Source organism: Mastomys coucha, unplaced genomic scaffold, assembly GCF_008632895.1.
Source record: "Mastomys coucha isolate ucsf_1 unplaced genomic scaffold, UCSF_Mcou_1 pScaffold9, whole genome shotgun sequence".
Lineage (NCBI taxonomy): Eukaryota > Metazoa > Chordata > Mammalia > Rodentia > Muridae > Mastomys > Mastomys coucha.
Window position 1 is genome coordinate 18,688,001 of NW_022196915.1, and position 25,566 is coordinate 18,713,566.

The 25,566-nt window shown below is 42.9% G+C and overlaps 2 protein-coding genes across 6 annotated transcripts; one reads left to right on the top strand and one right to left on the bottom strand.

Moving 5' to 3' along the window:
- Positions 1-1,084: 1,084 nt before the first annotated feature.
- Positions 1,085-3,781, bottom strand: Dph3 (diphthamide biosynthesis 3). 2 transcript variants are annotated; one of them, XM_031361694.1, is made up of 3 exons: positions 3,537-3,781; positions 3,055-3,129; positions 1,085-1,481 (listed from the first exon to the last, which is right to left on the bottom strand). In XM_031361694.1, the coding sequence occupies exons 1-3, from the start codon at positions 3,642-3,644 to the stop codon at positions 1,416-1,418; spliced, it is 249 nt and encodes an 82-aa protein (XP_031217554.1). In that variant the 5' UTR covers positions 3,645-3,781; the 3' UTR covers positions 1,085-1,415. The 2 variants fall into 2 exon arrangements, with proteins under 2 accessions (XP_031217554.1, XP_031217555.1); XM_031361695.1 differs by lacking the exon at positions 3,055-3,129.
- Positions 3,702-25,143, top strand: Oxnad1 (oxidoreductase NAD binding domain containing 1). Of its 4 annotated transcripts, none has more exons than XM_031361689.1 (8): positions 3,702-4,180; positions 9,232-9,369; positions 9,682-9,745; positions 13,004-13,110; positions 14,333-14,474; positions 17,462-17,704; positions 22,954-23,062; positions 24,000-25,143. In XM_031361689.1, the coding sequence occupies exons 2-8, from the start codon at positions 9,254-9,256 to the stop codon at positions 24,152-24,154; spliced, it is 936 nt and encodes a 311-aa protein (XP_031217549.1). In that variant the 5' UTR covers positions 3,702-4,180; positions 9,232-9,253; the 3' UTR covers positions 24,155-25,143. The 4 variants fall into 4 exon arrangements, with proteins under 4 accessions (XP_031217549.1, XP_031217552.1, XP_031217550.1 ...); XM_031361692.1 differs by having other exon boundaries at positions 3,817-4,180; positions 9,246-9,369; XM_031361690.1 differs by lacking the exon at positions 3,702-4,180 and adding an exon at positions 6,931-7,748.
- Positions 25,144-25,566: the final 423 nt, after the last annotated feature.

Here is a 25,566-nt window from a genome sequence, read left to right on the forward strand (position 1 = left end):
TTAACCCACAAGCCATCTCTCCAGCCCCAACTGGCTATTTTTCAGTTGCAGGAGCCATACCCCAATCTGCTAGATAAGCAATGGACTTTCAAAATCTTATGCATTCACAGCAAAGCTGTTTACAAAGGGACTTTTCAAATTTCTGAATGAGTCTAACTTCTTGATGTTCTCAGACTGCAGTGAAGACTAATAGTCGTTCTTGACATATGTCTCTTTTTTCAGGGGAAAGTATTGCCCAGCAGGGTGCATATCTGATCTGGGTACCATTTTGCGCAGTCTTCCTGGGTGTGCCATCATGGGCATGTCTGTTAGAGCCAGCTCACACTTCCAAGCTCATCCTGTTGTAGAGTCTACACTCATTAAGACTAATGGTGACACAAAACTGTGCTACGTTACAACCACTGCATATAGGATCAGGCTCATTGGTCTGAGATGAATCCCATTGGGCATTTCAAGAAATAAAGGCCCTGATACAGAAATACTTGTTTCCAGCTGGCAATTATCATGTACTTTCACTTGCCACATTAGCAGGCTTCACGCTGCTTGCTTTTAACCTGTCCTGACAGAAGGATGCACAAGGCATTATGAACAGTGGTTTTTTTACTATTTCACTTCAGATGGTCCTTCTTTCCTCACTAACTGGAAGCTACAGAGAAACTGTGGCCTTACAGTCTAATACTAGGACTGCACTCTGCGCATGAAAAGTAACAGAAATGACTGAGAACAGGAACAACACAATCATGGCAAGCCCAGGTGACTGGCTGGTGAATGAGCCAGGAGTGCAGCTCTGGAGAAGGCAGAAAGGCCTCATCTGAACCACCTCAGAAACTATGTCAAAACGTAATCTTTTAAAAGCTCCCATCACAGGCTGGAGAGATGGTTCAGAGGTTAGGGATGTGTACTGCTTTCAGGGAAACAAAGTTTGGGCCCCAGCATCCATGTCAGGTGGCTCCCAACTGCCTGTGACTCCTGCTCTAGGAGATCCATCTTGGGCAACGATATTCACATGCACATACATACACACAAATGCACATAGACACACAATTAATAAAATAATAAATCTTAAAAAATAAAACTCTCAGGATTGAGGCAGATGATGTTATTTTCTGAGAATGAGTTTCCAGATATTCAAAGGATGCAACCAACTGAAGGAAAAACCACCAGTTTATAATAAGGCTCTTCCTTAAATTCAGATGGACAATTAGGAATCCTTCCAGTTCCACATAAGTATGGAATCCAAGGCTGACATGTCACAGGCTCACTTTTTCATGCTGAGTTCAGTGGCTGATGAAGATCCCACCCATGAGGCCATCCACAGGACAGCTGCCCACCGAGGAGGTTGGTAACGCTGCACTGAATCCATCCACCTGGGCTCAGCAACCCGCTGTTCAGGATGTGGGTTCCTGAGGGATTCGTCAGCATTTAACTAACTCTTTGTTGGTTGAAGGTGCTGGGACTGTTTCTCCACACATGAACTGATCCTAAGAAGAAGAAGAAATGCTATTGGCCACCAGGTGTTTGTCTCACAATTGCATTAACATCACTTTCATTTAGTTGCAGAATCAATCTAGCTACTAGGTTTTTTTTCACTGTTCTGTCATCTTTCTTTCCTTCTTTCTTTTAATGCTAGTAATGAAAAATCAAGATGTGAAATTTAGGGGAAATCCATTTATATTATAAAAATGCCAACAAATTTAGTTTAAAAAGTTTAAGACTTATGTACCAAGAACTAACTGTTGTTCAGGGATGGACTGTGCTGTATGATCTTAGCCCTTGATCTACCCAATAGATCTTAGTACCTATCCCAGTTGACACAACTGGAGACAAAGGAACATTTCAAAGATTTATTTTTATTTTTTCACTTTAGTACCTATCCCAGTTGACACAACTGGAGACAAGGAACATTTCAAAGACTTATTTTTATTTTTTCACTTGTGTGTATCCCACGTGTCTGTAGGGAGCCATTCAAATATATAACCTCTTCAAATGAGTAATAAAAAAATGTCTTCGTGTGTTTCCCAACATACACCTGTAACAGTAACTACTTGTAAATAAAGTTCAGACTCTGATCTTTCATCCTGGTTTATGTCAGCTACCACAAGAACTTTCCCAGTTAGTACACATCCACTACAGTGTGATTTCCCAAGGAGTCAGTCCCTAGTCTGTCCCTGTTGTTCTTTGTTCCATAAACCATTTCAATATAAGAATTTCTATATTATTGCCTAAATTAACACTGTTTCTCCCACAAAGTTCTGTGCTTTGGTCCAACTTACCCTATACTCATTTAGATTTTATCCTTAAGACTGTTATATTCCTTACTTAAGACTCCAAAGCACTAACTGAACATTGGGTGGGAAGTAAAGTTACCCCTTTCCTATTGCCAGTTTTACCAGATACAAAGGAATATGAAACTGTAACATTGCATCTAGGAATTGTATCTCAAGGTAGATTCTTTTCTTTGTTTCGTTTTGTTTTGTTTTTTTCATTTTTTCTGAGACAGGGTTTTTCTGTGTAGCTGTGGTTATCCTGGAACTCACTCTATAGACATGGCTGGCCTCAAACTCAGAAATCCGCCTGCCTCTGCCTCCCAAGTGCTGGGATTAAAGGTGTGCACCACCAGTGCCCGAAACAAAGTAGATTCTATACATAAGATAGGCAAGCAATAAAATAATAAAATGCAATCTTCTAAAAATATCGTAGAGCTCTGAACAAACTAAATAATAAATACCAGAGAAATGTCAAAAGGAAGAACATCAATTAAAATAAGCTTTATCATAATTTTTCATTCCTGATTAAGTCATCAATTCTCATTATAAAGCAATTTCTTTATTGCCCTTTCCAAAATGATCACAAGTTACATAAAAGGCAGATCTCTGTGAATTCAAGGCCAGCTTGGTCCACATCGTGAGTTTCAGTACAGCCAGGGCTACATAAAGTCCCTGTCTCAAAAAACAAACAAACATCCAACACTCTTCTGCACTTTTATATCAGACAGGCTCCTTTAGATCTTTGTCATTAGCTCACACCACCCATCCCCTTTAATATATCCCTTACTTTGTCATAAATCACTTTTATAATGAGTGAGCAGCTAGGACACGTTGCCACATCTTCTCCATTTTCCAAATCTTCCTACAACGCAATCAAACAGCATATGGTCAGCATAGCTTTTCGTCAACTTCCCACAAATCTCTCCTAAGTCTATGTGCAAGTCTTTAGTTGGGTAACAACACAAAGAACTTTCCCCCAAGTCTCATCTAGGAAAATAACAGGGAAATTTAGGTTGGTTCGATCGCCTCCAAAATCCTGGGGTACAAAATCGAGTTTCCTTCTCCAAAGACGCTCCCAGGGGGAAAAAAAAAATTAAGGGCGGGACTACGGAGAACAGCCCCCTTAACCAGACCCTGTATCCTACACAGCTTAGGTTACTACTTAGGGGCGGGGTTTCGGAAGAACGCGTGGAGGACTGAGCCTTCCCAGGGACACCGGAAGCGAAACTGCGCAAGCTTAAGGAATCGTCGGCGGGCCCTTTAGAGTACCTTGGTGATGGAGAAGTTATCCCCACAGGGGCAGGGGTAGAAATACGTCTCCGAGTCCTCGTCATATTGAAAGTCCTCGATCTCCACTTCGTCGTGAAACACCGCCATGGTCTTCCGGTCCGCACCGCATCAGCTTGCCTAGCTGAGCCTAGGCAGGGTAAGCCCGGGCTTCCCGACCCACCCTGGAGCAGAAACAGTCACTTCCGGACGCAAGGCGATGACGTAACTTCGACCGCCGCGACCAAATGGGTGACCCGGCCGCGGTCGCCATGGCGATCGCTCTGGAAAGACGGTGCTTCCTGCGCAGCCAGGTTGCGCAGTTCTCCGTCCACTGGGCGCCAACGACCAATAGCGTGAAGGTCTCCCCCACATGGCAGTTACGTCACTCTGGGGCCCGGGGAGTTTGGGTTTAGGATAAACGAGTTTTCTGTGCCGGTGGAGTCTTGTCCTCCATAGCTGATGACTTCAGAGAACATTTAAATAGTTGGCGGAGGTTACGTCCTCTTAAGAGGGGGTTACTGAGGTTCGGGGAGCCACACAGCGTCCTCTCCAGTTCTCCTCGACACACAGCGCTCCTGCAATTGCGTTTCAGGCGACCTTGAGCTCTGAGTGACTCCTGGCCTGTTATGAGTTCCTGCCTGCAGGTACATCGCTGCCTCTCTCACCCAGCCACCTTCAGATACCCTGATTGTGTTGTAGAGAACCAAGATCTGCCAGACAGGGACGAGTTCTAGCCATATTTTAAATATTCACTGCAGTGGTGGGCACAGTAGCAGTAATAACATCACTTTTAATTATTGGTGGGCAAACCTTGAGGTTCAAAAATCTATTTTATTCATCTTTAACAGATTCAGAGACTGGGCATCTTGCCCAAGATTACATACCTAGGCCATAATGGTGGGCCTGGCTGTCTCTAAAGCCCAGAAACAAATTATTTATGTGAACTTTAGTTCTTGGTAAAAGGAGTAGTGTCCCTGGTAGTTTCGTCAGCGTGCAGCCTCTTTGAAGCTAGAATCGAAATACAGATGAAAAGCACTTTGTTCTGAAAGTTGTGCTGGGCTTGTTTTGGTTATAACCAGGGACTTTGGAGCGTTGCTGTATTACTAAGCAATTGCTCATCTCACTGGAGAAGTGCAGTGTAGTGAAAAGCCACTGCGGCAGAACTCGATCAGAAGCTGACTTGAAGGGCTCTGGGGGTTGGAAAACTACATTCTTTGGTTCTTACTTCCTCTTCTGAGAATAGATCCTTTGGAATCTAACATTCTTTTGCATGAGAATTAATAGATCACCAGTCATGTATAGCTTATGTAGTTTACATTTCTGTAACAATGTTTAAGTATGTACAGTTGTTTGCATAAATTACCAATTTTATGCATGTTGAAAGGACACTATATTTTGAAGCCTTTTTGAAGTGTGAAAACCTAAGGGCAAAGAAGCCTTTGGGAGGAAAATTCCAGAACTTAAACAAGTGTATGGAAGGTTTTTTCAAAGACCTCAAATCCTTTTTTTTTTTTAACATAATTGGAGATCTACACAGCAATTAGATATTTGTAGCCTGTTTCAGGTTAATTGTAGCCTGTCTGGGTAGAAGAGAAATCCAGTGAAAGTCTTATCTTTATAGATATAAATACTTCCCAGTAGCCTCTGGGACACAGGAAGAAAACTGATTTTCTAGTATCTATTTTTAGTTCAAATGATCTTTAGTTTTTATGAGCCATTCTTGAATGTGCAGAAATGGATGCAGTTGTTGGTAGGGGATGGCTTGACAAGTATATCGATCTGTAACTGCAGCACTGATGCAAGCAGGGACAGAGGCACCGAGACAGGTGGATCCCTGGAGCACGGAGGGGGGTGGGCAACAAGTTGGTGAGCTCCAGGTTCCGGAAGAGGCTCTCAGCCACATGAGGCTCATAGTGTGTATAAGTTCTTAGGTCTTTTATTTAAAAAGCAGAAGAGCTGGTTCATCGGTTAATAACTCTGGCTGCTCTTCCTGAAAACCCAGGTTAGAGTCCCAGCACCTATATTGAAGTTAGTTATGTTTATAACTCCAGTTCCAGGCACTCTTTACTGGCCATGTGGTTGCTGGGAATTGAATTCAGGATCTCTGGAAGAGCAGTCAGTGCTCTTAACCGCCGAGCCATCTCTCCAGCCTGGGACCTGATCTTTTAGAAAGCAATTCAGACCCATCAAAAACAATTTTCTGGGACATCTTAAAGACTGAAGTTATAGCCAGCTAGCTTTTCTTTTTAACTTATCAACAAATCATTTGTGTGTATGTTATTTAAGATAGAAAAAGAAAAACTTAATGAACCATTTATTTATGGTAGTTGACATTGGGTTCTGGATAACTCTGGATAACTGGTATTTTTATCATTAGAATAACACAGTGAGGTACAGATGGGTGTATCTTTAGGACTGGGAAATGAGGTTTAGGGGCTGAAGAATTCGCTAAGGCAAAGCTCAAAAGTCATGGTGCCAACTTGGATTCCTTTGGTCCTAGAACCAGATTCTTAATAAATGACTCGCTATGCATGGTCTGTTTCCAGCAGAATGAGAGGAAGCCAGCGGGGCTGTTCCTACAGTAGGAACCTCTCAGCAAGTTGTAGGACCCTGGTTCCCAGATGTTTTTTACACTGTCCTGCCATCTCTGGCTGCTGTTCTACCAGAATCTTAAACTAGAGTCTTAGAGATACGAAGATCATGTCCTTGTTCCGAACTTTCTTCAGTTGCTTCCAGTGCCCTCCAGGGAAGTTTCGTACCTTCACATTGCACACATATACACATGCACAGATTCCATCATTCTTACCCAGGTCTTCCAACTCACCAGGGTTGTTTCTTGCTTGGGCTTTGTTCTTGCCAAGATCTCTGCTACAGTGTTCTTCATGTCTCCCTTCACATCTGCCTAGCTGCCTCGATCGGCTCTGCTCTCACCTCAGCTGCTGTCATAACCCCCCCCCCCAGAGTCCTTCACTAGTACTCCCCATACTCCCCCCATCACCCCTTCCTGTCTTACACTCATCCTCATCTGTAAGTGTAGTCATCACCTGTCTCCTGGCCAGATCCTCAGGCTTGGCAGCAGGACACCTTTATTTATCTACTGCACCATCTTGCCAATCTGATTTTTTAAAAAAAAACAAAAAAACTTTAGTATAAGAACTGGAATAAAAGCCGGGCGGTGGTGGCGCATGCCTTTAATCCCAGCACTTGGGAGGCAGAGGCAGGCGATTTCTGAGTTCAGGCCAGCCTGGTCTACAGAGTGAGTTCCAGGACAGCTAGGGCTACATGGAGAAACCCTGTCTCGAACCCCCCTTCCCCCTCAAAAAAAAACCCTAGAATAAAGTTCAGAAGGTAAGTTGAACACAAGTTTATAAAAATACCTTTACTTGCCACTTATTGGCACTCTTGGACATAGTACTGTTAGCAAAATTCAGTCTTTGAAAAGGAGCAGCTTTTAAAAGTTAATTTTCCTTAGTTCCCAGTTCAGTTGAGAAGTAGATGTTTGTAAAAATGTTTATTTTAGCAGTAGTTCTCTAAAACATTAAGTGGAATTTTTGTCCACCTTTTACTGGAGGATAAACTTAGTAGAGAATTTGGTCCAAAATGTCCTAGAAGTGAATCATATTTCTAGGGGTTGACTGATTTTACTTCTTCAGCACAGCACCAGATCAAGCTGGGCAGAATCATAATGGGAAGCCCCTGTGGCCAGACAGGAAGGTTGGCCACAGATAGTACATTGCAACAGTGTGATGGGTATTTCATGAGCTAGGTAGCCTATGTCGCAGGAGTTGACTCGGGCCAAGGAAAATCAAGAGGCAGAAGCAAAGAGTAATCAAAACGAAACATCCACCTGAGGGAAGGATTAACACCTGAGGGAGAGGAGTTGAGAGTGGGGGCCTTGGAATGTAACGAGGCCCCTCCCTTCAATCTGGGCTGAGGCTCAAACCCAGGGCCTGTGTGCATGCCAAGTAAGCTCTCTACCACTGGGCTTCACACTTTTAGCTCTAAAGGAGCCTTTTCTTTTGCAAGTAAGACTTGATGAGGCTTTTTCTGTTATTGTCTGTCTCTGCCGTTGCAGGAACTTTGTGGGAATTTCTGTATATGAAAAACTTCTCTGTGTTCTGGCTGGTGTGAATCTAGAGGTCTCAGTATACAGTACTGGGACCAAAACACAGTGTCAGCCAGCTGACTACCAGAATCTCATTGTTTTCTAAAGTAAGTGCTGCTTGCTTGCCTTCAGTGACTAGCACACTGGTTTTGGTTTAGCACAAAAGGAAAGACTACCTTACCAGTCCCAAAGTTTCCAAGTGCTAGAACTAAAGGCATGTCCTATCATGCCAAGACCAAATCCTTAAGCAGTTTTACTTAAAAATGTTATTGCATTTATTCATTTACTTACTTACTTATTTACTTACTTGTCTTACCGTTTTACTGCTGTGAAAAGACAAAGAAAAGTGTTTAATTGGGGCTGGCTTCCATTTCTGAGGTTCAGTCCATTATCATTATGGCAGGAAGCATGGCAGCGTCCAGGCAGACATGGTGCTGGAGAAGGAGCTGAGAGTTCTACATCCTGATCTACATACAGCAAGGAGGAGATGGCTTAAGCTTGAACATTTAAGACCTCAAAGCCTCACCTCCCCATTGACACAGTTATTCTAACAAGGTCACACCTCCCAATAGCCAAGCATTCTAACACAAGACTCTGTAGGGACCCTCCCTATTCAAACCACCACAGCTACATGTTGATTTGTGTGTTGGAAGTCAAAGGGCAATTTGTGGGAAATCATTTTCTTCCTTCCACTGTGTGTGGGTATTTTGCCTGTGTCTGTGTGATACATGCTGGTGCCTGCAAAGATCAGAAGAGAACATCAGATGTCCTGGAACTGGAGTCACAGATAGTTGTGAGTTGCCACGTGGGTTCTGGCATATGAACTCAGGTCCTCTGATGGAACAGCCAGTACCTCTTGGTGTGCCCAGATTGTAAAAACCCCAAAGAGACCACTGGGAATCACAACCTGCTCTAATCACATATGGGTCTTTATTCAAGCTCAAGCTTGGGCTACCAACCTTCCTGATGGAACAGGAAGGAGAGTGAACCCCAGGTCTAAGTGAAGGGGGGTTATGAAGGAAAAAATTACAAGCGGGGTTTTCAAGCCTTGCCATTACATAAGAGGGTAAAGGAATGCCATCCTTTGAACCTGGTAACATTTGTTCAGACAGTGGGGCAGAACCATGCAGCTGGAAAGGGACCTTCCTGACCTGGGGAAAGTAAAGAAGTTGGTGTGTTTTTACTACTGGCCACAGCTGTCTGGGAACACTTAATTGTCTCGTAGTCTAAGAGTGGGCTATTATCATTTCAAGGGTATTGGCTTCTGTTTCCTTTAAGGGCAGGAGCCATCTGCACTGGAAAATGTTGGTTGTTAATCAACAGGGGTGTGAGTTTCAGTGACCTGGAGGCTGGGGTATGCTGCTTTTGCAGCCCCCAACCCAGGGGGAGGGGCGGAGATTATCAGTGGGAGGGAATGCTAACTGCTCTGGTTCTGTGCAGGGTCAGGAGAGTATAGGATTTGATATGCAAGTTTCTCCTGTTTTCACTCTAACCACCAGAGCATCTCTCTAGCCCCCAAACTCTTTTTTACTTGCCCCTAACACAGTCTGGCATTTCTCTACTTTGTCTGAAAATGATTTTAAATTTCAGTTCCGTTTGCCCAGGAAGCACCATGGCCCATGTTGTCTTGATTCCTGGGTTGTCTCGAGGTTCTGTGGGAGCCATCTGCACTCGGGCAGCTTTGTGGGGGTTGACGGCCAACACTTTGCGTCACCTTACACTAGCCAGGTGAGTTGTCAGCCTTTGGTGTCATGTGGGTTGATTCTCAGAGATCTGACCTCCTGATAGTTTTGGAGAGATGGGGGTGTCCCTTCAAACTCAAGAGAGAAAACATGCTGGCTTCAGTGTGCATGCCATCAGATTGGAAACTCTGTTAGGTGTGCAACTTATCACTGGTAGAGTTTCAGTATCTGGTACAATCCACAGTTAATTGTATTTTCAATAGCCATGACTTGGTGGTGGGGGAGGCGACAGGGAAGCTAGTTTTATTATTTTATAAGGATAATGCTTAATAATCCAATGTTTCCTTCTTTTAAAAAGCATAATGAAATCCAGAAGGAAAACGGACCACCTAGAGAGAACGGCCAGTGTCCTCCGCCGGGAGGTTTGTGTCTGTGGGGCATGGTGGGGGTTCCTGGCTGAGCAGCTTGCACACTGACTGGCTTAGAGGAAAGGCTTTAGGTGAGGCTGAACCCGGTGAGGGTCAGGGAGATTTTACCCTCCTGAGCAGGGCATTTCTAATTAGAAAGCAGTGGCTGAGCAGTACTAAGGTTGTCCACTAGGTTTGGCATGAGTGGGTGTTTCAGAGAGGGAGCACAGCCATGGCCAAGTGTACACATACACTGTGAGGTGTGCTGCAGGAGAGGGGACTTGTAGAGCCTACACATTATGAATGGCTTACCTTTTTTTCTTTTTTTTTTTGCCATTGTGTCAAAGTCCTTGTGTGTCCTGCTTTTGAAGCACCTCCTAGCTCGTCAGAGCAGCAGTGACATCTGGGACAGAAAGGTGGCTGAGCTCAAAGCCCATCCCCTGCAGTCTGTCAGTCATGCCCAGGCTCTAGAAAGCTAAGCTGCCACCTGAAGGGTGCCGAGGCCTGGGAAGTAGAGGATCCTCACCTTTATCCCAGTGAGTAGCCCTGTTTCCCTATCAAACACATAGTAGACATTTGCTTTGACTTTTTTGAGTAGTTTCACACATATTCAGATGTATTTATTTTAGTGTGGCACATCTCTATAAAGCAAGGAAAATCCTGTATATATGCACTTCTATAAACATGGTCAGAAATTATATTGTTGCCATAGTTTCATTTTATGTTTCAATATAAGGAGACACTTTAACATATATACTGTTTAGGCCCTTCTGTTAAAACTTAATTCTGCTTCAGAGAATTGCTTTAGTATTAAGGTGATTGTTGCTTCCACTTTGATTTTTTTTTTTTTTCTTTTTGAGAAGTATGTGAAGCTAATTGAGCAGAGTAAGTTAATGGACATATAAGAAAGTAGACGCTTCCGATTGATGGATCTGAAAACACACAAAAGGGCTGATTGTGTGAATACATAAGCTTGTTGATAAGGGCTTCATGAAAGTGAAGTCTTGTCAGATTAAAGAAGAAATGGTTTACATCACAAGCTTGTGTGTACACTTTTTGTGGCCTGTAGAAGTAGGTAGATAAATTAGGACAAACTTTGTCCAAAGGTCTGGGTAGTTAAGTAATTTCATCACTGAACAGCATCTTTGAGGTGCAGACAGCCATGGATGGATGTAAGCCAGTCAGGTTGTTGTGTCCAATCAAACATGACTTTCCAAAGTACTGAGGTTTGGCCTGCAGGTAACAGTTACCAGTGTTTACTAGAGTCACCATTCAGGATCTTATAGGGCAGAAGTATTGGGACATTGAAGAGGTTTTTCTGAGCCTGGGGTAGGATAAAGAAAGGCAATGTAAGCCCTGACGGTGTGATGGAAAGCAGAGCACCTGGTACCAGGGGTCAGGGACTTTCAGGACTGCAGTTCCGATCCTGTTGCTCTCTTTGGGGGAAGAAATTTCTAACTTCATTTCCCCCTTTTTATCTCTAACTTTTATTCTCCCAAATGAATGAGAAGTAGGAGGAGATGGGAGTAGCTGAGGAAACTAGCTGATCTCTGGGGCAAGCACCTCAGCATTGTGTGGTGCTGGGGAGGACTCAGTCCCCTCCAGAGGGTCCTCCCAGTCACAGAGATAGGGCAGTAACATGTACTGCCAAGTACATGGTAACAAACAACATACACTTACTATGGGCCAGCAACATTAGAAGTGCTTTTGTTTGTATTATCTACTTTACTGTCCCCAGCAACCCTATAAAGCAAAGGTGTTACTGGTTCAGTTCATAGTTGAAGGCAGCGAGGGCATTAGCCTGAGTTACATGGTGGTAGTGGTGCCAGCATTAAAGTCTGGGCTGTCTCACTGTGGAACCCATCTGCTGGCAGCTATGTTCCACTTCTTTCTGAGCTGTTCAAGATAAAGCCATGTCTGATGAAACAGGAAGGTACTAGAGAACTGTCAACAATAGCCTGGCTGGTAGTTGATGGAGTAGAATATGTCACAGATACAGGTTAGGATCGGGAGTATAGGTAGAAGGGACATTGCCTGGTGACATAAGTCTGAATCTTAGCACTAAGGCAGAGGGTAGCAAGCTCCAGGCCAGCTTAGGCTATGTAGAGAGACTCTGTGTTTTTGTGTTTGTTTTTTGTTTTTTTGTTTTCTAAGCTGCAGGCATGGGGGCCTGTCATAGAAAATTACCCACATGTTTTCCAAGACAGGAGGAAGAAGGGATTAACAACAAGCAGAGAAAGAGGGGCAAGGGGTTTTACTGCAGCGAACAAAGGATGGCAATTCCAGGAGCTATTTTGAGGTAGTAAGACTTTTTCTAGTAGAATTTTTTAAGTGATCTCCCATTGATAGTTGATTAGACCTGGAAGTCCTGCTGAAGAAAAGGCCAGACTGAGCTAGCATCAGTTTGGTGGGAGGTTTCCAAAGTGTCCCCTGGTGGAGCTGGTTGAGGGCCCCCATTGAGGGGACTGCATTTGATTAGCCCCTGCCCAGTGCCACAGGTGGAGCTGAACAGAAAGAAGTTGAGGGGAGTCATGTCTGTCATGTACCCTCAGTAATACCCAGGCTTAGAGGAGGAATACAGAACAAAGGTGGAATCGTGGAGACACCTTACATTCAGTGGGGTCTAGAGAGCAAAATCATCCCTGAGAGTAGTGTGTTCCAAAAATTCCCAGTAGGAAAGGGCTCTGTGGCATTCTTGTTTTAAGGTCATGAACGCTTATATTTTAGAAAACTATAATAAATTAAGACATAAGCATAGGAGCCAAGTATGATGGTACACATTTTAATCACCACTCAGGAGGCAGGGGCAAGTGAGTTCAAGGCCAGCCTGGTCCACTTAGTACCAGTCCAGCCAGGGCTGCATAGTGAGACCCCCAACTCAGAAAACAAAAGGCAAGAAGGAAGCACATGAGTACAAACCCAGTTTCCTGTTTCTTTGTTCTTTAAAAAGTGCCTGGTGCTTTCTGTGAATGTCTGCTGTTAGCATGCCATGGACTTCTTACTCAGAAGCAACTGTGGCCTCGCCTGGCCTACTACTGAAGGGGACTTTAGATGCCAGGCAGGGTTGCTCTTCAAGGTGCCAACACCCAGATGGATACTGGTTACATAGTCCCTGTAAGGATGTTTGTATTCAGAGTGAGACAGCATTGAAGTACGTCTCAGAAAGTTCATTCAGGTCACAGACTTGATGCAGAGCAAAGCCATGTGTGCTGTGTCATGTTGGGCAATTTTCCAAAACCACATGTCTCTAAACCCCAAACCTCTCTGCTTCAGGTCATGGCTGCAGCTAAGGTGTGTGAAATCACTCACGAGTCTCCGTCAGTGAAGAGCCTCCGTTTGCTTGTTGCTGATAAAGACTTTTCCTTTAAGGCTGGCCAGTGGTGAGTGGTATTTCCATTGTCCAAGAGTGTATTTATGAAAGTGCTATCAGGCAGTCTATTTTCTTCTGGAAAGGACTTCTCTACTAGGAGAGAGGAATTCTGGGTCATTCCTACTTTGGCATGCATAACTTGGTTCCTTTTCTGGTTGAAACTCATATGTCCCTCTGTCTGTCTGAAACCTACGTTTTGTAGTCCAGTTTCATATGAGGCAAAGTGCTGGTCTCTGGAACCACAGCTCAACAGTTGTGTCTGTAGATAATCACCTGATCTGCTCCAGTCGTGGTTGCTAGGCACTGATGCATTTCTAAAAAGCAGTCTTTGTTCTAATAGAATAGACATGTGGCTGAAAACGGGGCCTTGGCCTCAAACACAGAGGTCTGCATGCACCACACCTGGAACTCAGAGGTCTGTGTACGCCACCACAACTGGCTACCTTAGCTTTTTGAGAAACATGTCTCATTGAACCTATCACTTCCATTGATTAAAAAACTAATGAGGACAGATGTTAAGCCAGCCTTGTATTCTTAGAATTTTCCTGTCTTTATTTGAATGGATATTGGTCTGTACTTTCCATTCAGTGTCTGATTATCAGGGTAACACCAGCTTCATTAGAGTAAGTTCCATACTGTCTTTTCTCTTGTGTTTGGGGTAGTTTCTGAAGGGTTGCTTTTAATTCTACTGTAATTTTGTGTTGCAACTTCCCAGTAACACAGCCTGAACCAAAGTTCTATTAGTTTATTAGTTTAGTTCTTTGAGCTTGTGTAGATCGGATCAGGTTTTTCTGTTTCTTCTTGGTCCATCCTTGCTAGTTGATATCTTTTTAGTTATACGTGCGGTTCATCTAAATTACATCTTAGCATAATAATTCTTCATAAAATTGCTGAAGAATTTTTTTTATTTTTGTAAGACTTGTTCATCTTTTACTAATTTAGCAGTTTATCTTTTTCTTTATCTAACTAAAATGTTGTCAACTTTGTTTTGTTGCTGTTGATAATTTCTTTTTCTTTTTTTTGGGGTGGGGGGAGGTGAGTTTCAAGACAGGGTTTCTCTTTGTAGCCCTGGCTGTCCTAGAATTCACTCTGTAGACCAGACTGGCCTTGAACTCAGAAATCCACCTGCCTCTGCCTCCCAAGTGCTGGGGTTAAAGGTGTGCACTACCACGGCCCGGTAACAATTTCTTAATTTATTGCAACAGTGATGGTTTGTTCATCTATTCTTTTAGGGTTGATTTCTTTATCCCAGGAGTCTCAGTGGTTGGTGGGTTTTCAATTTGCTCCAGTCCCCAACGGCTAAAACGGGAGAGAATAATAGAACTGGCAGTGAAATATACAGACCACCCTCCTGCTGTCTGGGTTCACAATAAGGTGAGCAACTACTTTTGGTTTTTTTTTTTTTTTGGTTTTTCGAGACAGGGCTTCTTTGTGTAGCCCTGGCTGTCCTAGAACTCACTCTGTAGACTAGACTGGCCTCGCCCGAACTCAGAAATCTGCCTGCCTCTGCCTCCCAAGTGCTGGGATTAAAGGCGTGTACCACCACTGCCTGGCGAGCAACTACTTTTAAAACAACTTTTTTTTTATGTGCATAAGTATTTTACCTGCATGTTTGTGCACCATATGAAGGTCTCTCTCCTTTGGAGATTATCAGATTCTCTAGAATTGGAGCAACTGATGATTGTGAGTCACCAGGCAGGTACCCGGAACCAGACCTGAGTCCTCTGTAAGAGGGACAAGTGTTCTGAACTATAGAGCCATCTCTCCAGACCCTCAGCTGACTTTTAAACTTAGAGATCTGAGCATCTCTGCCTCTCATTAAGTTTATGTTCTGCTCAGTTGGTTCCCTTGTAACCTGAACCTGGAAGAATGAGGGTCCTGAATGGCAGGTGTCGGGTGGGAAGACCAGGGATAAGAAATAAACTAGGCCAAGCAAGCCTAGTAAGAAGTGCAGCATCCTATATACTAACTGCAAGGGGAAGTGCCCAAGGTCAGCAGAGAGCTAAGTCAGACATTACTGACAAAAAGAGCGCAAGATACCCCAGACACAGCTGCCTAAGACCTATTTTATGAATTCAATGGAGTTTTTTTTTTTCCATAGATTTTTCTCTAAGTTTGGTCATCTTAAGTTATAGATCTTTGAATTAAATCCCTGTCCAGAGTGTCTCCTGCTACCTGGTATGTGAAGTCCAAGGACTGAATGCCAAGGCTTTGACCCTCTGAAATCATGTGATGTGATACATTACTACTTCTAAATTCTGTCCATTTATGCCAGGAGCTTGCAGTGGGGCAGAACTGTGCTTTCAGTGTTAATGGCTGTCTTCCTGGATTCTGGTTTTTATACCGAGTAGTGTTTCTTCTCTGAGAGCCACAGTGGCAGAGACATCTTCCTATAGAACCCAGTGGTGTGCCATGGTGGCTGGTGTCATCCAGTCTGCTGACCCAATTCCACACTTGGCAGTAGAGGCTCAGAAAAGTTTAATGACATATGGTTATGGTAAACCTGTCAGATCCATTGCCTCCATTCTAGAACCATCCTGAAACAAAATTTATAATTATAGTAAAAATAGGTAAAACTGACAAAAGCGCCCCAAACTCACAATTCTCTAGCTGAAACACAAAAGAGGAGTAAGGAAGCACAGGGAGGGACCCATAATTAAAGAGAAAGAGTATTTCTAAACACTCAAGTTTGGGTGTATGGAAATCACAAGATAGATTGAAGCACTCAGAGGACTTTAAAAGCAGTTACCACAAATATATGTGGTCTGTATGTGCAGCTGGTACAGGCCCGCTGTGTGGGAACAGAAGGACACTCATGTCACTACTTAGGGTATGACCTTCCAGAACAGTGAACACAGCCCAGTGCAGTCTTCACACTGCTTACATTCTGGGAGATTCAGGTGAATTTGGATTTGTGCAAAGCTGTCTAAGTTTATTTGTAAAATGAGTCATTGTTCATGATGATCTTGACTGAGCTGGATGGAGAAGAGAGCATAGCATTCGTTAGTAAGGCTCCCTCTGGAAGTGTTCTGAGGCCGTTTCCAAAGAGCATTAGCCATGAGTGGAATGCACTCCCTGAATGTGGGTAGGCAGCACCATCCCATGGGCTGAGTCAGGGAAAGATTCAGTAAAGAGGGGAGAAACTCCCCCTCCACCCCCCCCCCCAGGCATTCTCTTTCTGTGCTTCCCGGCTGCCATGTGCTAAGCAGATTGGCTTCTCTGACCTATCCGCTCTACCTCCCATAGCCTAGAAACAATGGCTCCAGCTAGTTGACCATACACTAAGACCTCTGAAGCTGGGAGCCAAAAGCAAATATTTGTACCTTTTAAATTGTCTCAGATAGTTGTTCACAGCAACAAAACATTTGACTAAGTGGCCTCAGATCATTACAAATTGGCTTTTGCCCATGTGTCTATGGGTCACTCAGAAATCATCCTGAGAGTCCTGTGCATTGCAATAATGCCTTGCAGGTGATCCAGAGCTCTGAATTTTAAAAAGCCCTCATTTGTATTTTGTGCAAATTTCTGTGTTCTGAATATTCCCACAGTGACTGATTCTTAACTACCAATAAAGAACAGCTCATAAAACTTCTGCAGATTTAGCCGTCAGTTTAGTAGGAGCCAGATCTAGGAAACCACCAGTTATATGGGACATCTAGCCTATTCTCTAAGTTCCACTTACATTCCTCAAATCATGGTGACAATGAAAAAAAATGTTGCCACAGGTTTCCAAAATGCTCCATCAGAGGCATCTGGAGTCAGTTGTGGTGTAAGCGACCTCACCGACTACTGGAACGTTACATGGGCAGGCCAGAGTGAGACTCGGCCTGCATGGACAGCCTCCTGCTGCCCTTCTGGCTGCTAGAGGGAGATATGAACAGACAACTGGTGCCACAATGCTGGGGCAAACCTGCTCTGGGTATGCCCAGCTCAGGACAGACCCCAGGGCCTTACAGCTTGAGGGCACACCAGTCCCACCTGGGCTTTCTCAGCTCAGAACATAGGAACTTTACCAATGAAGGGATGCATACCCCAGAGGCTGCCCTGCCTGGGTCCACTGCTGCTTTGTCATCTCAGATCCACACCTATGATGCTAATGGCAAATCTCAGAAGCAAGTCCCCTTGCTTAATACCAGAATGCCTATGTCGTATCGACTACAAAGTTAGAACAACAAGTAGCACACACGCTGGACAAGTAGAATCAAGTCCCAAAGCTCTGGGAAAATTGGAAACAAGCTGTGCAGAACATCCCTAATACTGGTAAGCAGGCAGAAAGTCAGCCCAGTGGTTTCATTTATATAGATGTTTGGTCTGAGACTTGCCCTGCACAGGACCAAAGGATCTTTTCTTTCTTGCTTTAGTGCACACTTGACTCTGAAGTGGCTCTCAGAGTAGGTGGAGAGTTCTTCTTTGACCCTCAGCCCACAGATGCCCCTCGAAACCTTGTCTTGATTGCTGGAGGGGTCGGGATTAACCCCCTGCTTTCTATCCTGCGCCACTGGGCAGATCTTCACCGAGACCACACAGACAAAGGAAGTAGCTATGAGATAGGAACAATAAAATTGTTCTACAGTGCAAAGAACACCAGCGAACTCCTGTTTAAGGTAAGGTGGGAGATATGTCTACCGTGAGTTCCAAGCTCATGTACAAAATTGTGTAGTCCATAAACAACAAGCATATGACATGACGGTACAAAGGGGACTGCTGAGCTGAGGGGTGCAGATGAGAGCTCGGGGCGGGAACCAAAATAAAGTGCATATAGAATGCTAATTAAACAATGAAAAGTAATGCAGGTGGTGTATAGGAGGAGGAGGAAGTGAGGCCTAGGGGACTGAATGGAGTAAAAGGAGAAGGGTGGGGTGAGTATGGCCGAAGTGCCCGATATAACACCAGAATGTATTATCTGATCATCCAATGAAAATGTCTTCTATGAAGCCCATCACTAAATGGTGAATATATGCCAATACAAATAAATAAGCATGTAAATAAATGGGAGCTTGTTTTCTTCTGTAGGTTCAGATTTCTCTGCAAAGGGTCACAAAAAGGCTTAGCAAGTTAATCAATTCAAATGATAATTAACAGACACTTTTCACACAGGACAGTTAAAAAATGTTCCCAGCTAAGTGACAAGGTGAGATTTGGTGGTGTCTTCATTACTTTTCTTTTCTTTTTTTTTTTAAATGAACAAGCTGTGCACCTAGATTGGGTGGATCTATCACTACACTACCATATTCCCCATCTATTAGACCTCTTAGAACTTGTGGTTTCTCCGGGCTGCATGCTTCTGGTCTACTTTCCTTCCACCTGCTCCTCTGTACCGTCCCCCCACCCCCCATCCTCTCTCTCTCCCTTTCTCCCCAAACCTTCAGCTCCACCTTCCCCATTTTCGCTGCCCAATCATTGGCTTTAGCCTTTATTTTATAAATTAAAGTGGGAAGAAGGTTTACAGGAAATCACCTGAGTGCTGACTCATTCCTTGTTTGAAGCCCCTCACAGGAGAATGGAATTAACATCAAATATAATTAGCCCCAGGGCTATCTACAACATTGAATAGGTAGGGAGAGAGTGGGCAGCCTTGTCTAGTTCCTGATTTTAGTGGAATTGCTTCTCCATTTAGTTTGATGTTTGCTACTGGTTTGCTGTATATTGCTTTTACTATGTTTAGGTATGGGCCTTGAATTCCTGATCTTTCCAAGATTTTATCATGAAGGGGTGTTGGATTTCGTCAAATGCTTTCTCAGCATTTAATGAAATGATCATATTTTTTTTCTTTGAGTTTGTTTATATAGTGGATTACATTGATGGATTTCCATATATTAAACCATCCCTGCATCCCTGGGATGAAGCCTACTTGATCATGATGAATGATCATTTTGATGTGTTCTTGGATTCGGTTTGCGAGAATTTTATTGAGTATTTTTTGCATTGATATTCATAAGGGAAATTGGTCTGAAGATCTCTTTCTTTGTTGGGTCTTTGTGTGGTTTAGGTATCAGAGCAATTGTGGCTTCGTAGAACAAATTGGGTAGGGTACCTTCTGTTTCTATTTTGTGGAATAGTTTGAGGAGTATTGGTATTAGGTCTTGTTTGAAGGTCTGATAGAACTCTGCACTAAACCCATCTGGGCCTGGGCTTTTTCTTTTGGGTGGGAGACTATTAATGACTACTTCTATTTCTTTAGGAGTAAAGGGATTGTTTAGATGGTTTATATGATGAACCTGACTTAACTTTGGTACCTGGTATCTGTCTAGAAAATTGTCCATTTCATACAGATTTTCCAGTTTTGTAGAGTATAGGCTTTTGTAGTAGTATCTGATGATTTTTTTGGATTTCCTCAGTGTCTTGTTATGTCTCCCTTTTTGTGTCTGATCTTGTTAATTAGGATACTGTTCCTGTGCCCTCTAGTTAGTCTGGCTAAGGATTTATCTATTTTGTTGATTTTCTCAAAGAACCAACTCCTGGTTTGATTGATTCTTGTATAGATCTTTTTGTTTCCATTTGGTTGATTTCAGCTCTGAGTTTGATTATTTCCTACCATCTACTCCTCTTGGGTGTATTTGCTTCTTTTTGTTCTAGAGCTTTCATATGTGCTGTCAAGCTGCTAGTGTATGCTCTCTCCAGTTTCTTTTTGGAGGCACTCAGAGTTATAAGTTTTCCTCTTAGGACTGTTTTCATTGTGTCCCATAAGTTTGGGTATGTTGTGGCTTCATTTTCATTAAACTTTTTAAAGTCTTTAATTTCTTTCTTTATTTCTTCCTTGACCAAGTTATCATTGAGTAGAGCTTTGTTCAGCTTCCACGTATATGTGGGCTTTCTGTTGTTTATGTTGTTATTAAAGACCAGCCTTAGTCCGTGGTGATCTGATAGGATGCATAGGATTATTTCAGTCATCTTATATCTGTTGAGGCCTGTTTTGTGATCAATTATATGATCAATTTTGGAGAAGGTACTATGAGGTACTAAGAAGAAAGTATATCCTTTTTGTTTTAGGATAAAATGTTCTATAGATATCTGTTAAATCCATAACTTCTGTTAAATTCATAACTTCTGTTAGTTTCACTGTGTCTCTGTTTAGTTTCTGTTTCCATGATCTGCCCATTGCTGAGAGTGGGGTGTTGAAGTCTCCCACTATTATTATGTGCAGTGCAATGTGTGCTTTGAGCTTTAGTAAAGTTTATGAATGTGGGTGCCCTTGCATTAGGAGCATAGATGTTCAGAATACAGAGTTCTTCTTGGTAGATTTTTCCTTTGATGAGTATGAAGTGTCCTTCCTTATCTTTTTTGATAACTTTAGGTTGAAAGTCAATTTTATTCAATATAAGAATAGCTACTCAAGTTTGTTTCTTGGGATCATTTGCTTGGAAAATTGTTTTCCAGCCTTTTACTCTGAAGTAGTGTCTGTCTTCATCACTGAGGTGGGTTTCCTGTATGCCTCAAAATGTTGGGTCCTGTTTACATATCCAGTCTGTTAGTCTATGTCTTTTTATTGGAGAATTGAGTCCATTGATATTAAGAGATACTAAGGAAAAAAGATTGTTGCTTCCTGTTATTTTTGTTGTTAGGGTGAGATTATGTTTTTTGTAGCTATCTTCTTTTTGGTTTGTTAAAAGATTATTGTCTTGCTTTTTCTAGGGCGTAGTTTGCTTCCTTGTGTTAGTTTTCCATATATTAATCCTTTGAAGGGCTGGATTTGTGGAGAGATATTATGTAAATTTGTTTTGTCATGGAATATCTTGGTTTCTCTATCTATGGTAATTCAAAGTTTTGCTGGGTATAGTAGCCTGGGCTGGCATTTGTGTCTCTTAGGGTTTCTATAACATCTGCCCAGGATCTTTTGACTTTCATAGTCTCTGGCGAGAAGTCTGGTGTAATTCTAATAGGTCTGCCTTTATTTGTTACTTGACCGTTTTCCCTTACTGCTTTTAATATTCTTTCTTTGTTTTGTGCATTTGGTGTTTTGATTATTAAGTGACAGGAGGAATTTTTTTCTGGTCCAGTCTATTTGGAGTTCTGTAGGCTTCTTGTATGTTCATGGGCATCTCTTTCTTTAGGTTAGGGAATTTTCTTCTATAATTTTGTTGAAGATATTTACTGGTCCTTTAAGTTGGAAATCTTCACTCTCTTCTATACCTATTATCCTTAGGTTTGGTCTTCTCATTATGTCCTGGATTTCCTGATATTTTGAGTTAGGGTCTTTTTGCATTTTGCATTTTCTTTGACTGTTGAGTCAGTGTTTTCTATGGTATCTTCTGTGCCTAAGATTCTCTCTTCTATTTCTTCTATTCTGTTGGTGATGCTTGCATGTATGGCTCCTGATCTCTTTCCTAGGTTTTCTATCTCCCGAGTTGCCTCCCTTTGTGATTTCTTTATTGTTTCTACTTCCATTTTAAATCCTCTATCAGCATCATGCGATATCATTTTAAATCCACATCTTGCTTTCCTGGTGTGTTGGGGTATCCAGGACTTGCTGTGGGAGAGAACTGGATTCTGATGATGCCAAGTAGTCTTTGTTTCTGTTGGTAAGATTCTTGCATTTGCCTTTTACCATCTGGTTATCTCCGATGGTAGATGTTATTGCTGTCTCTGGCTGGAGCTTATCCCTACTGTTGGTCTATAAGCCTTTGTCAGCACTCCTGGGAGACCAGCTCTCTCCAGATGGAACTTGTGTACAAAGGACTCTGGAACAGCTCAAGCTCTGGGTGCAGATGGCAACTAGAAGGATTCTGTCCCAGCTGCTCCACTGTTCTTGAACCCTGTGGGCTCCTCACAGCCCCACTCTTGACAGTTACTGGAAAGAAAGTGGCTATCTCACCTCCGAGCTGGGGAGTGAAAGCACTCCTGGGAGAACAGGTCTCTCCAGGTGGGACCCGTGCACATAGGGTTGTGGAATAGCCCAAGCTATGGGTGCAGAGGGCAGACCCTACTTTTCTATTGCAATGATATAACACTGTGACCAGGACAACCTATAAAAGATAGTTTGATATAGAAGTTCTGGTTTCAGAGGGTTATAGTTCATGACTCTCATGGCATCAGACAGGCAGGCAGGCATGGTGCTGAAGCAGTAGCTGAAATCTCACATGTTGAGACACAAGCAGGAAGCAGAGAGGACGAACTGGGAGTGGGATGACTCTTTTGAAACCCCAAAGCCCACCCCAACGATACACCTCTAACAAGGCCACGCCTAAATCCTTCCCAACCAGTTCCACCACCTGGGACTAAGTATTCAAACCTGAGCTTGTGGGGTCCATTCTTATTCAATTCACCACTGGGATAGAATCTAGAAGTTAATGGAACAGAAAAGTCACTAGGGCCAGGCATGGTGTCATACCTGTAGTCCCAGCACTTGGTGTGCTAAGGCTGAAGGTAAGGTGTTTGCGACCAATCAGAAAATTCATAGCTAACTTGACTATGTGAGACTCTGTCTCTGAAAACAGGAGGAGGAAGAGGTGGTGTTGGTGGTGTTGTAGTGGTATGACCAAGTAATGGTGGTTTTAAGACATTAGCCCTGACTAGCCTGGAATTTGCTGGATAGATCAGATTTGGCTTGAACTCATAGACATCCACCTATTTCTGCCTGCCAAGCACTGTAATTAAAGGTATGTGCCACTACACCCAGCTATAGTTTGTTTGTTTTGTTTTTTTGTTGTTGTTGTTTTGGTTTTTGGTTTTTCGTGACAAGGTTTCTCTGTGTAGCCCTGGCTGTCCTGGAACTCACTCTGTAGACCAGGCTAGCCTCAAACTCAGAAATCCATCTGCCTCTGCCCCCAAGTGCTGGGATTAAAGGCATGCGCCACCACTGCCTGGCTTGTTTGTTCTTAATTGTAGCTTGACCCCAATATGTTTGACATTCCAGAAAGATATCCTCGACTTAGTACATGAATTTCCTGAGAAGATTACTTGCAGTTTTCATGTTACAAAACAGACAGCACAAATCAGTGCGGAACTTAAGCCTTACGTCACAGGTGAGTTCTCTAAGAGATTTTTTTGACTAGCTGCACAGTTACTGAATAGACAGGCCAACTGGTTAAGAGGCATTTTTACTGTTGGCAGTCACCTGCTGGGAATCTCATTCCCTGGGGAATTGAGATGGTTCATACTTGGGTCTACTTATTATAGATAGGTTTCCTATTGTTCATATTAAATGTGTCCTTAGCATCATCATTATAATATAGAGTCAAAAAGAGTAATAGTCTTGCTTTGGTTGAGTCAGTTCCGTATGCTATTAGTAGTTATTCAAATTACTCAGTTTCCCTATTTGGAAGGAGTCTCCAAAGTTATTTTATTTACTTTTTGTTTGTTTTAGATTTTTTTTAAGACAGGGTCTTACTGTGTAGTCTTGGCTAGCCTAGAACTCATAAAGATCCACCTACCTCTCTACCTTTTAAATGCTAACATTAAAGTTTTGTGTCACCAAATCCAGCTAAAGTTATTTAAAATGTGTGTGTGTGTGGTGTTGGGGGGGGTGTGGTGTGTGTGTATGTGGTGTGTGTGTGTGTGTGTGTGTGTGTGTGTGTGTGACGTGAGTGTGTGTGTGTGTGTGTGTGTAGTGTGTGTGAGTCTCAGGGATGCTGCCAGACCTTCAGACTTGGTAGCAGGCACCTTTACCTGCTGAGCATCTTACTATCCTAAAAGGATTTTTTTTTTTTAATTTAAATAAAACAGCCATTCACTTTGCTGAAGACAGTTTTCATCTCTACAGAGGTGAGCAAGCTTGTGGGCTCTCTCTAAAGAGCAGCTGGTGACAAGCCTCCTGCTTTGCTGGCTATAGGCCTGGAGGCCTGGAGAGACCGGGCTCACAGCGCTGCTTGTCAACACCAACGCAAACATGCCTAGCCTGATGTGGTGTTTTTCTGTTTGTTTCGTTTTTGTTTTATTTTTGTTTTTGTTTTGTTTTGGTAGACGGAAGAATAACAGAGAAGGAGATAAGAGATCACATTTCAGCAGAGACTCTGTTCTATGTCTGTGGCCCACCTCCAATGACAGACTTTTTCTCCAAGCACCTGGAAAGCAACCACGTTCCTAAGGAACACATCTGCTTTGAGAAGTGGTGGTAGGGAACAGGCACAGAAGACCTGAGAGCTGTTCGGGACAGCGAGGCTCTCAAGTGTGCAGCCCAAGACTAAAAGAAAAACCAGCTATAGAGTTACACGAGACTTCGGCAGACTTCAGTGGTCACACTATTTTTGACTATTTTGATTTTTCTTTCTTTAATACCTGTGTAATTACTTTATGATATTCCATTATTATAGAATTTCTGACCCCTGGGAAAAGACCATATACTCAATCCAATTTTTTTGTTTGTTTTTTTCGAGACAGGGTTTCTCTGTATGGCCCTGGCTGTCCCGGAACTCACTCTGTAGACCAGGCTGGCCTCAAACTCAGAAATCCTCCTGCCTCTGCCTCCCAAGCGCTGGGATTAAAGGCGTGTGCCACTACCGCCAAGCACTCAGTTCAATTTTAATCAAAAGATTTATTGTTGAGCTGCTGCCAGGATGACAGCCTGAGAGCCAGATTTCAGATTGCCATAAAGGAGGGTGTGCGCAAAGGTTTCCTAAAGGGAAAACCACAGAAGGCCCACAGTACCTACGCAAGCAAGCAAAAACTGGCCTGGTCTGCCAAGTTTAAGTGGTTAAAGCAACTCCAAACAGTCTGGGTATCTGCATAAGCAAGTTACAGATGCTGAAAAAGCACTCTCCATAACAAGGAGACAGTCAACAGCTGTACATTTCTGGGGGTCCCTGAGTCAGGGTTGTTTCTGGAACCCCATTCTGGAATGTTGAGTCTATGGCAAGCAGTCATTAGTACTAATATGGAGGGAGACCTAGAAAAAAATGGAGTTTCTCTGGTTGGTCTTTACACCATGAACTGATTAATACAGATTTTTCTTTTGCCTTTACGGGACAAATTGGTCTACTTATATTAATTAAAGGAAAGTGTGGGGTTTGTGTGAACTAAATACTTCTTTAAATTATTGGACAGAAATTGATAAAATTTGTGTTTACGGAATTTATAATTTTAAATACAGTCTTTATTTTGAAGAGTCTTCATGTTTAATGTTCTAGTTTTCTTTCACTATGGACGGCCTGTAGCACCATCAGGAAATGAAGAATTATTAGGAGAAAAGCTTTGGGTTGGTTGACCATTTGTTTTCCTTCTGGGTGTTGATTCCCCTGAGTAATCGTTATTGTTAGTTCTTCTGTATCAAAACCTTTCTGCATCCTGTCCCCTTCCTTACCACTGAGAAGGTGGCTTCTTGTTTGGGGGGATTGTTTTTGTTTGTTTTGTTCTTTGTTGTTATTTCTTGGTTTTTGAGACAGGATTTTCTGTATAGTCCTGGCTGTCCTGGAACTATATCTGTAGACTAGGATGGCCTCAAACACTGAGATCTGTCTGCCTGCCTCCCAAGTGCTGGAGAATGCTGGATTAAAGGCATGAGCCACCACCAAATTGGGATCCCTGGGGGCCG

Excerpts from the sequence above, each read along its gene's own strand:
- Dph3 (XM_031361694.1), bottom strand. The coding sequence starts at position 3,644 with ATGGCGGTGTTTCACGACGAAGTGGAGATCGAGGACTTTCAATATGAC. Across the intron at positions 3,130-3,536 it reads ATAACTTCTCCATCACCAAG|GAAGATTTGGAAAATGGAGA; the intron begins GTACTCTAAAGG and ends ATTGCGTTGTAG. Across the intron at positions 1,482-3,054 it reads TAAAAGTGATTTATGACAAA|GATCAGTTCATGTGTGGAGA; the intron begins GTAAGGGATATA and ends TCTTCTTCTTAG.
- Oxnad1 (XM_031361689.1), top strand. The coding sequence starts at position 9,254 with ATGGCCCATGTTGTCTTGATTCCTGGGTTGTCTCGAGGTTCTGTGGGA. Across the intron at positions 9,746-13,003 it reads CCAGTGTCCTCCGCCGGGAG|GTCATGGCTGCAGCTAAGGT; the intron begins GTTTGTGTCTGT and ends TCTCTGCTTCAG. Across the intron at positions 14,475-17,461 it reads CTGTCTGGGTTCACAATAAG|TGCACACTTGACTCTGAAGT; the intron begins GTGAGCAACTAC and ends TTCTTGCTTTAG.